Source organism: Vipera berus (genome assembly GCF_964194415.1).
Source record: "Vipera berus genome assembly, chromosome: 1".
Classification (NCBI taxonomy): Eukaryota; Metazoa; Chordata; class Lepidosauria; order Squamata; family Viperidae; genus Vipera; species Vipera berus.
Genome location: NC_138202.1, coordinates 15,501,493 through 15,512,149, shown reverse-complemented (window position 1 = coordinate 15,512,149; position 10,657 = coordinate 15,501,493). Strand labels below are relative to the sequence as shown.

Below are 10,657 nucleotides of genomic sequence, written 5' to 3'. Positions count from 1 at the left end.
ACTGCCCCCCCAAACAATTCTTAAATACATAATATAGTAGTGCATGGTTGAGCAGCGTGGTGGCCTAGTGGTTGAAGATGCTTGCCTCCCACTCGGAAGGTTGAGAGTTCAATCCTAGGTAGTGACGGATGTTTCTCAGGGAACAAAGGGAAAAATATCTGCTGCAAACTCCACATAGGCTTCAAGAAGGGCATCTGGCCAGTAAATGCTCAGCTCCATTCAGTTGTCCCGACTCTACCCTGAATTAAGGGATTACAGGGATCGTAAAAAGAAAAAAAAATAGTAGTGTACAGTTGAGCAAGTAGTCCAGAGTGTTCCTCCATCATGAGACGAGCATTGGCAGGAAATGGGTAGAGAGATGTTGCCAGCGGGTCTTTGTCCCTCGTCGTGGCAGTCCTTTGCTGTTGAGGGAGAGGAACATTGGTTGCCCTTCGTGGTGCCAATGGAAAGAGGCGTAGGTATTGTAGCCATTCTCTTCAATACGTTCCTTGAACTTGCAGTTGGGGCTGTATGCTTTCTACAACGGACCGGTGGGGATGAGAGAAACAACAACAACAAAGATTTCACTGAGTGGGCTTGCGAAGGAAAGGCAGAACTGAAAATCTGGCTTCTTATTAGATTTCTCTTGCCTTTGGGCTCAAGGTAGCTTCTGTGGGGATCACCTCTATTTTATCTCTCTCACAGTTACTCTGTGAAGTAGGGCTACCTGAAAGAAAGTGATTTCCGTAGCCTTTATCCCACTTTGTGTCTGTCTGTCTGTCTGTCTGTCTGTCTGTCTGTCTGTCTGTCTCTCTCTCTCTCTCTCTCTCTCTCTCTCTCTATCTATCTATTAGCAATCAATGTCATGGATCTAAATCTCTAGGGCAGACATGTCAAACACAAGGCCCGGGGGCCAGATCCGGCCCGCGAAGTGGTTTCATGCGGCCCGCGAAGCCATCCTGGAAACAGTGAGGGAATGGCCCCCACTGCCTTGGCCCTGGCCCAGAGACCCTCCTTCTGCCAGAGACCCTCAGATCTGTCCCACTCCTGCCCAGGCCACCATAGGCACACTTGATGCGAACGATGTAGAGCTGGCCACGCCCACCCAGTAGGCCATACGCACTCTAGCCACGCCAACTCAGTAGGCCACACCCACCGAGGCCATACCCACCCGGCCCCCTGAGGGCAACCACAATGCTGATGCGGCCCTCAGTGAAATTGAGTTTGACACCCCTGCTCTAGGGATTTCATTATTCTAGCACGTTGGCTGGGGAATTCTTGTAATTGAAGTTCATACAAGGTTGAGAAACACTGGACACGAGTTCAGCCAGTTGCTGAGACTCAACCCAAGTCTTCCCATTCCTCGCGCAGAACTTTCACTATCCCTGGCTCTTGAGCTGAGGGGATCACAATTTGTGACCTTTCCAGCTGGCTTTAAACAAACAAAGATAATGGGGCAAGCTGGATTCACTTAACAATGGTATGATTCACTTAACAAATGGCAGTGATTCAGTTAACAACCATGGCAAAAAGGTGGTAAAATCAGGCACGACTCACTTAGAAACCACCTTGCTTAGCAATGGAAACTCTGGTCCAATTGTGGTTCTAAGTCAAGGATGACCTATGATTCCCCTTTGCCCCCAAAAGGCATGCAATTCCACTTACCGTTCCATAGACTTTTCCTTTTCGGTTCATTGCCAAGTAGAATCCACTGTGGATGGATCGAATGGCCACGGTTCCCACCTGTACAGAACGGATCTCCACAATGCCTGGGGTGGAAATAGCAAAGAGGGCATGGCCTATTAACACAAATCAAGGACCTTCCAAAGCTATTAGCAACAAAGCCTGTGGCTAAAACAACCAGCAGCTGCTTCTAATAAGCAAATTTGTGTGTGTGTACATGTTTGCTTGCACATGTCCTAGTCCTAATGTATTGAAGTTGTACCACCCACCTTCCCAAGCTTTTGTTCCAATTTTCAATAAGGAAGTTTAATTTTAATGTAGCAGTTTTACACCTGGAGAATATAAGCGCCTAGGGATCAACTGATAAATTAGATCAACTTATAAAAACAAGAAGATGGGATTTTAGAGATATACTGTTTTACTCAGGATATACCCCTTTCTGCTTTGAATTACTCACTTCATGCCCATTGTAGCATATTTCTCAAGGCTTAAATCGGGTCCTCGATTCAAAAGACATTCCAATAGAAGAGAATATATGTAGCACCAGGTCAAACTGTGGAGTTCTTGGTGCTCTCTGACCTTGATCGTTTTCTTGCAGATGTTTCATTACCCAATTAGGTAACATCATCAGTGCCAGGGAGTGTGGAGTTTGCACTGATGATGCTTTGTCTAGTTGGGTACCGAAACGTCTGCAAGCAAACAACCAAGCTCAGAGACCACCAAGTACTCCAAAGTCATTATATGCTTGTAGGGTACACTTAAAATGCGCGAAGACGGTCTCTGAGGCACAGTTCAGTTTTTCAATAACAGAAGCTCAAAAACATATACACTTCTTAAAAGGACTGACTGATTGCAGAACCATGCAAGCCCCAACCTCAACGGGGTGTGTGGGGAGTGCTTGTTTCATTATGCAAAGTCAGTCAATGGTGGTTTATTCAATTATGGTCAAGCAAACCATTGTTCACAGTGCACAAACCAGATGATGAGGCTCATTTAGTCAGGGAGTTTCTGATAGAAACTTTTCCACGCAGCCTAAAAAAGTCAGGCTTGGAAAAAGGAAATGCATTAGGCAGTAGGGTTCCCAGTTATCACCAGCCTCAGTGACATAGATAATAACTAGGGGCTTTCTGATCATGTGAATTTGTGCCAAGGGCCCCATGGTGATGTCATGTCTTAGAACCAGGGTTTCCCAATCTGGACTGATCATCCTGTGGGATGGAATTTCAGGGTGTGTGTGACAAAAGAGTTTCTTATTAAGGAGAGACCCAACTTAGAACTAAAGAGAAATTTCCATGACAGAACAATTAATCAGCGGGACTTGGATAGAACTTGCCTCCAGAAGTTGTGGGTGCTCCAACCCTGAAAGTTTTAATAAGAGATTGGACAATCATCTATCTGAAATGGTATGCCTGCCTGAGGAATTCTGGGAGTTGAAGTCCACAAGTCATAGAAGGGCCAAGTTTGAAGACCCCTGGTATAGGGTCTCCTGCTTGAGCAGGATATTGAACTAGAAGCCCTGCAAAGTCCCTTTCCAACTCTGCTATTCTGTTATTCTATGTCCCTTAATGACAAATCACAAGTCACAATTACTTTTCTTGGGAATGCAAACATTAATGAAACATTTCCTAGGGATATGTGGCAAAGAAAAGGTTGGGAACCATTATCTTAGATAGAGGCGTCCTTTTCGGTGGGTTAATTCAAGAGCTCAGCCCAGAGTGCCACTTTTGCGGTTTTCTACAATTCTTCATTAGGCCCCACGTTAAACTAAAGGGGTAAGAAAAATATAAAGTGAGGAGAACAACGCAACAAAAAAAGGCATGTTCAAGGTATACAATTTGCGTTTTGTTAAGTTTTAAGCTCAAACGTGAGCAAAGACTGCAGACATTTGGATTAAGTTTTTCCTGCATGGTTCTAAGTTGCCTTTAAGGGTTCCCCAACGATCTCAAGACAAAGAAGCAGGTAAGGTGAGAGTGACCCCCAAATCTGAAATGAAAAAGTTCTTATCCTAATTGTGAGCACTGTGGGTTGCAGAACCTCGAATACTGAAGGTTAGTTTTCACACAGTGAAAAATTAGTTGCAAATCTAATCTAATCATTGCCTAAACAAGAGAAAGATGGAAAGAGGAAAGCTGGCTTAAAAGAGGTGGTGGTGGTGGGGGCTCAAACAGCTCATTAGCTAGGGCAGGAAGCAGAGATATGAGAGACTTTAAAACAGGGATGTCCAATCTTGGCAATTTTAGGATCTGTGAACTTCAACTCCTAAAATTCCCCAGCCAGCCTGGGTTGAAGCTGAAGTCTAGAGATCTTTACAGTTGCCAAGGTTGGGCAGTCCTGCTTTAAAGACTGATGCTCTCAGATAAGACCTTTCCATCTTTACAATGCTTTGGTAAGGCCACACCTGGAATACTGCATCTAGTTTTGGTCACCACGATGTAAAAAAGATGTCGAGACTCTAGAAAGGGTACAGAGAAGAGCAACAAAGATGATTAGGGGGCTGGAGGCTAAAACATATAGGGAACGGTTGCTGGAATTGGGTATGTGTAGTCTAATGAAGAGAAGGGTGAGGGGTGACATGATAGCAGCGTTCCAATATCTCAGGGGCTGCCCCAAAGAAGAGGGAGTCAAGCTATTCTCCAAAGCACCTGAAGGCAGGACAAGAAGCAACGGATGGAAACTAGTCAAGGAGAGAAGCAACCTAGAACTAAGGAGAAACTTCCTGACAGTTAGAACAATTAACCAGTGGAACAACCTGCCTCCAGGAGTGGTGAATGCTCCAACACTGGAAGTGTTTTTAAGAAGAGACCGGACAGCCATTTGTCTGAAATGGTATAAGGTTTCCTGCCTGAGCAGGGGGTTGGACTAGATGACCTCCAAGGTCCCTTCCAACTTTATTATTATTATTATTATTATTATTATTATTATTATTATTATTATTATTATTATTATTATTATTATTATTATTATTATTATTATTATCTTGGGATTCTTTCAGAGGACCTCCTAACTTTCCTTAATAAAGATTATTTATCAGAATTTCTTGTGAGCTTGCCTACCGGTTCCAGTCTTGCTTGTTGGGTAAAGCCTGACTGAGGTTGAAATGCTGGATCCCTCTACCCACAGAGGAGCATTGGAATGTATTGTGGAACACTTCAGGTGGAGTAAACCAGGCCACCACATTGTGCCAAAATATCTGTCTGGGCACAGAGTGGTATGTTAAGTTTTCCATAAACAGCTCTGTGCATACAACACCCTTAAACTAGGCCAAGTAAAAACATAGCTACATTCACACAATCTGTTCCGTGCATTCTACAAGCCCCAAAATGAATTAATTTAACAAACCTGGTTAAGCAGAATTAACTAAAATTAGGATGAAACTAAATTACATTTTCTTAGCCTAGATTTACAGCTTTCTATATTGTGAAAACTCAGCCGTGGACTGACAAGATCAAAAGTTCCATACTTTTTTTTAAAAAAAAATATTACATTTATCAAGATATAAAATACAAAAGAAAATGGAAATGGGGAGGGGGGAAAAAGGAAAGGGGAAAAATATAAGGTAAAGAGGGGAAAAGAAAGAGAAGCATTGACTTCCGACTCTTTAGCATGGTGGAATAAGATAACTGCAGTCTCAACTTTTAACCTTTACATGCTAATATATACTAGCCATTTCTATAACAACAAACTTATCTAATTAGCAAAACCCCAAGTCAAACTTTCATATTTTTTTTTCCCATCTCAAGCACAAAATCCAGAGGCGGTTTCCAAGCAGAAAAAAAGTTGGAAAAAGTTCCATACTTCTGTGCCAGTTTGGCCTGGTTTTTCATGCCTGTCAGCCATAGAGTTAGTTTAAACATGACTTCCTTCTGCTTCTGTAGAACCAGCAATTTGTGTCCCATTCAAAGCTCCCGTCTTGAGTAACTTGGAATGGCTTCAAAAGTCGGAGGCTTTGTCGAAGTGGCTTTCAAATATCCAGGGCCTTCCAGGAATGCCCAAAACACACCCGGAAGGGCCTGGATTAAGTCCTGCCAGCAAGTAGACATTTTGCCCAATGACTTACGTAAAGCTTGAGCAGGTTTACGGTACATGTTTTCCTCAACTTCTGAACACAACAGCCCAAAATTTCTGTGGCTAAGCGAGACATTTGTTAAGTGAGTTTTGCCCCATTTTACAACCTTCCTTGTTAAGTAACTCAGGGCAGTTGTTATTAGTAACTTTGCAGTGAATCTAGCTTCCCCGTTGATTTTGCTTGTCAGAAGGTCGCACAAAGTTATCACATGACGCCAGGACACTGCAAGTGTCATAAATATGAGTCAGTTGTCAAGGGACTGAATTTTGGGGATGCTGCAACGGTCACAAGTATGAAAAACAGTCATAAGTCACTTTTTTCAGTTCCGTTGTAACTTTGGACAGTCACTAAACGAACTGTTGTAAGTTGAGGACTACCTGTAGACACACAAGTGTACAACCTGGAGTGCCTGCCACTTCCCTCGTCATCCTCCTAGTCACTCTTCAAGCCCAAGCTTATAATTTGACTTTTATTAGCTTCATCACTTAAAAACCCCAATGTTCAATTCTCATCTTTGATATGTCTCCTCAGGAACCTCAGGAGGAATGTTTCCTAAAATTTTCTTAATTTAAATTTAATTTAAATTTCCCCCCCTAAAACCTCAAGAGGACTCTGCTTTGCAGAGCGAGATGGGAGGCATAGAAATTTCATAAATAAATTCCTAACTTACCTTAACTGAATTTCTGTAAATGATAGATTTTACTAATAAGGAAATACTGTAGGAGAAAATAAATTTTGCTAACAAGCAATTCATAAGTGTTGGGGTTTTTTAATTTGATCTGAGAGGCATAACTGACTTCTTTTTTTCCCTGGAGCCTTCCTCCAGAGGAGTGAGTAAAGCAAGAACAAAAAATAAATTTCAGTTAAAATTAGATGCATGTTTTGCTTTTCCTATGTAATACAACTATCATGGAAAAAAACCTATTAAGAAACCAACGAAGGACTATCTGCTCTACAACTTGCAAGATCTCTGCTGCTGGTTTTAAGCAGTTTTCGGTTTCAGAGCAAAAAAACAAAAATCCTCAGGGGAATGATCTTAAGCGGAGGAAACAATTTTGAAAAGACGTTTCAGTTAAAATAGACTGGCATGGGGAAAAAATCATTCAATCCATTTGGGTCCGAACAGACATGGTGATTTTTTTGCCTGCCTGGGGAATTAATGTCTAAGAATTGCATTACACTTAAAACTTGAGAATCAGAGTTGAAATGAAGGGGCTCGCATTGTTTTAAAATTTTCATTGCCATGTCACACTTATCTATTTTTAATTTAAAAGAGTTGTTTGACTGCCCAGCTTTAAACAACTCTGGGCAGTTTATAGCAATAAAATAAAATAAAATAAAATAAAATAAAATAAAATAAAATAAAATAAAACCCTTAAAAATCCAGCACATTGATCCATCTCCTAGGATGCCCTCGACAGCTCATTTTTTTTCTCCCAGCGGAAAAGACATGCTTCCTAGGTCCCACTAGATGGCGATTTTTCAGGGAAGTGTGCCCATCTCATCCGATCTAGCGCGACGGGAAGATACCAATGTAGGGCTTTAAATGTGACAACCAGCATCTTTGAATTGCACTTAGAAAGCAACTAGGAGACAGTACAGCTCGCACAATAGGAGAGTAAAAATGGGTGAACATAAGAGGTCCACACACTACTGCATTCTGGATCAGTTGTAATTTCCGGGGGGTGGGGTGGGGGGTGGTCTTCAAGGGCTGTCCCATGTAGAGCATATGGTAATAATCCAGATGGGAAAAAAACAAGGCACGAGTGACCATGAGGACTCAAGTCCTCTCATTCTTCCATAGTCTCCTGGTCCTCCACTTGCGCAAATATAATAAGCAAAAATATTCAAAATGCCACAGAATACATAATTGTGATGTGCCCAGAGATGTTGAGATCTGGACCGGGGGGAGGGGCCCTCTTTGGCTAGCCATGGGCCCTGGTGGATCCATCAAGGGAGAGAGAGAGAGAAGATACTCCTCCATACGGTGCTCTTACAAGGCTATTGCCAGATAAGTGCAATTATGCCAGCTTCTTCCTGTTTTGCCCAGTAGTTTACACCTGAAACAGGAGGAAATTTGGGTTCTGGTGCAATTGTGGTTGCATGGAGAGGGGGAGGACGTCTTGCTTGACTGATGGTGTTACACTCCGGTCTGCAAGAACCCCAAATCCAAAGCAGTGTTGAAAGAATACTTGGTTCAATTCGCACTGTAAGAGGTTTACAATCCACAGATACCTAATTTCATGCTTTTATGTGTGCCACCTTCCTTGGGCATTTGCAGCTGGTAGGACAGCTGACTGAAAAGCATCACTAGGAGACACAGGATGCTTTTCTGCCCAAAGGGCAAAGCACAGCCCAAGGAGGCCAAGACTGGCTGAGATGTCATTTGTGTAGAGAGAGGATGGACCCGGAACTATGCAGCTAAAGAAACAGATGCGTTGGGAAGCAGGAGTAGGAGCTGGACTGAAGCAGGAACTTCCTCCTTCTAGAAATAGACCCTATTATGAATACAGGCATTCCTTGATTTACAGCCGGTCCCTTAGCAACCATTCAAAGTTACGACAGACCTCACCAGAGCTACGTACAACCTGGATTCGAAGTTCTGATGGCCGCCCCCTCTGTAGTCACATGATCACACTTTGGGCATTCAGCGACTGGCCCAGATTTACATCTGTTTCAGTGTCCCATAATCATGTGACCACACTTTACTTTTTTCCCCCCAGAAAGCATTTATTTCTGATTTCTAGCAAAAAAAAAAATGCCCATTGCAGATAATGGATCTTTCTTTTTCTTTCTTTCTTTCTTTCTTTCTTTCTTTCTTTCTTTCTTTCTTTCTTTCTTTCTTTCTTTCTTTCTTTCTTTCTTTCTTTCTTTCTTTCTTTCTTTCTTTCTTTCTTTCTTTCTCTCTCTTTCTTTCTTTCTTTCTTTCCTTCCTTCCTTCCTTCCTTCCTTCATTTATTTATTTGATGACAGCTGCATGCACTTAATGACCATGGCATTTGGTTTATGATCATGGCATTCACTTAACAACTGCCAGAAAAATATTGTAAAATTGGGCGCTGTCACATGGTGACCCGCTTAATAACCAATACAATTTACAACCACGATTCCAGGCTCATGGTTATAGTGGTAAGCCTAGGACCACCTGTAGAATCACAAAAGACATACAAGAGTGGTGCTGTAAGGGTCCAAAAAGGATCCTCTAATCCAGGGGGTGGGCAATCTCAGCTCTTTTAAGACTTGTGGACTTTAATAGCCAGAATTCCTGAACCAACCATGCTTGACAGGAATCCTGGGTGTTGAAGTCCACAAGTCATAAAAGAGCCAAGGTTGCCTACCCCTGGTCTAGTCTAACCCTCTGCAGTGTACAAGAAAACCACTTAGAATAATAGAACCATAGTTGCTGTTTTAATATTACAATACAAAAAACTGTGACAGTAACAACAGGACAGTTGAGGTCATGCAGACAGACCTCACTGATGAGTAATCACTCACAATTAGTCTCTAAAAATCTGACAGACTTTCCAGGTTTCATTTCTTTCACAACTTCCTGAACCACTGAAATTGTACCAAGCTTGTCAGAGAACACTTCTTTGATAAAATCTGCCAGTGATATCATGTTAAACAAGAATACGTGTCTAATGCTCAAGGAGGAGTAGGAAGATTTTCCATCTGAGTAACAGAGAGGGATTCTTGGTAAAGTACCCAGTTATTTCCCAACATCAAATATCTTTGGTTGGGGGTGTGAGTGATGGAAGCTGTAGTCCAATACACCCTGTTGGGTACCGGGTTTGGGGAAAGCTGACTACGACTTACTGTTCAGGCTCTCTTTCCGCCGCGTCCCTTCGACTTTGCCATCACCGCCAATGCGTAGGAAGAAATGATTGGAGGAATAGAGACGCCGCCAGCGCACGTCACCTTCCAGGTGGTGGTAGCTCCGTGCGTGCCGGTGAACATCTGGCCAGGGACACGTGATATCTATTTGCCGAACTGAGTCTCTGGGTTCCCTGGCTGATGTGGCCCACAGGAGGGTCATCAAGGAGAAGCCAAAAGTCCAGCTGGTTAGTGGGTTCCACCAACCCATGGCCCTCTAAGCCGTGTGCCAGGAGAATCTCTTCAGCTTCCAGAGGGGCAAAGAGAACCATGTGGCTTCAGGGTGTCAGCTGGCGAGGAGCTCAGAATAAATCCACAGGTCTTAGGGCCATCACCACAAGGAGCCTCTTCCATCTGGGGCCATGGTGGAAAGTCTTTGTCAAAATAGGCAGGAGGCTGGTTGGGGTGGCTGGTCAGTCGTCCGGTCAAAGTTCTCAGCAGGTGCAAACAGGAAGAGCATCAAACATTCAGGGGGTTGTACAGTTGCCTCCGATGGTCAAGTTGTGATTTTAGCCCAGCTTTCCAGCGGAGATCAGTTTAGGGGCTCCAGGGAAGGGCTAAGAGGATCCTGACAGCTGAATCAGCTGTGCCGGAGAGAGGCGTGAAGGTGCTACCTCATGCTAGCCGGTTTTAATACTGACATAAGAAGAAAAATGCACACCTATGTTTGTTTCCTCCTGCTCGCCAGAAGGGGTGTGTGACTGAACCTGCCTCCAACCAATAGCTAAACCCAAAGGCGGAGCCAAGTGTGAGTATCTTCCATTCATAGGACTCTTTCGGAATCATAGCTTATAGGCAAGGATGAATGTGAATGGTACAGATGCAATTACTGCAGAACCGTGTATCTCAACCTTGCCAATGTTAACCCGGATGGACTTCAACTCCCAGAATTCCCCAGCCAGCGTGTGTTGAGAAGCACTGCTGTAGGATTCCAGCTAACTGCAGTGCATCAAAGTCTGCTCCTCTGCTTTCTGATGGAGGGGTTCTCTAAAAACGGTCTAAGCTAAGCCATTTTTGCAAGAGGATTAGGTTTTTTTTAAAAAAAAAACATACCAT

At 43.2% G+C, this 10,657-nt stretch overlaps 1 protein-coding gene across 1 annotated transcript; it reads right to left on the bottom strand.

Moving 5' to 3' along the window:
• Positions 1-312: 312 nt before the first annotated feature.
• Positions 313-9,829, bottom strand: FGF22 (fibroblast growth factor 22). Its single transcript, XM_081314495.1, has 3 exons — positions 9,545-9,829; positions 1,645-1,748; positions 313-517 (listed from the first exon to the last, which is right to left on the bottom strand). Exons 1-3 carry the CDS (start codon positions 9,810-9,812, stop codon positions 323-325), a joined length of 567 nt encoding a protein of 188 aa, XP_081170621.1. The 5' UTR covers positions 9,813-9,829; the 3' UTR covers positions 313-322.
• Between the last annotated feature and the right edge of the window lie 828 nt (positions 9,830-10,657).

Coding starts and splice junctions, on each gene's coding strand:
- FGF22 (XM_081314495.1), bottom strand. CDS start 9,812: ATGGGTTGGTGGAACCCACTAACCAGCTGGACTTTTGGCTTCTCCTTG. Junction 1,749..9,544: donor GCGGAAAGAGAGCCTGAACA/GTAAGTCGTAGT, acceptor TTTCCACCCCAG/GCATTGTGGAGATCCGTTCT. Junction 518..1,644: donor AAGGAAAAGTCTATGGAACG/GTAAGTGGAATT, acceptor GGTCCGTTGTAG/AAAGCATACAGCCCCAACTG.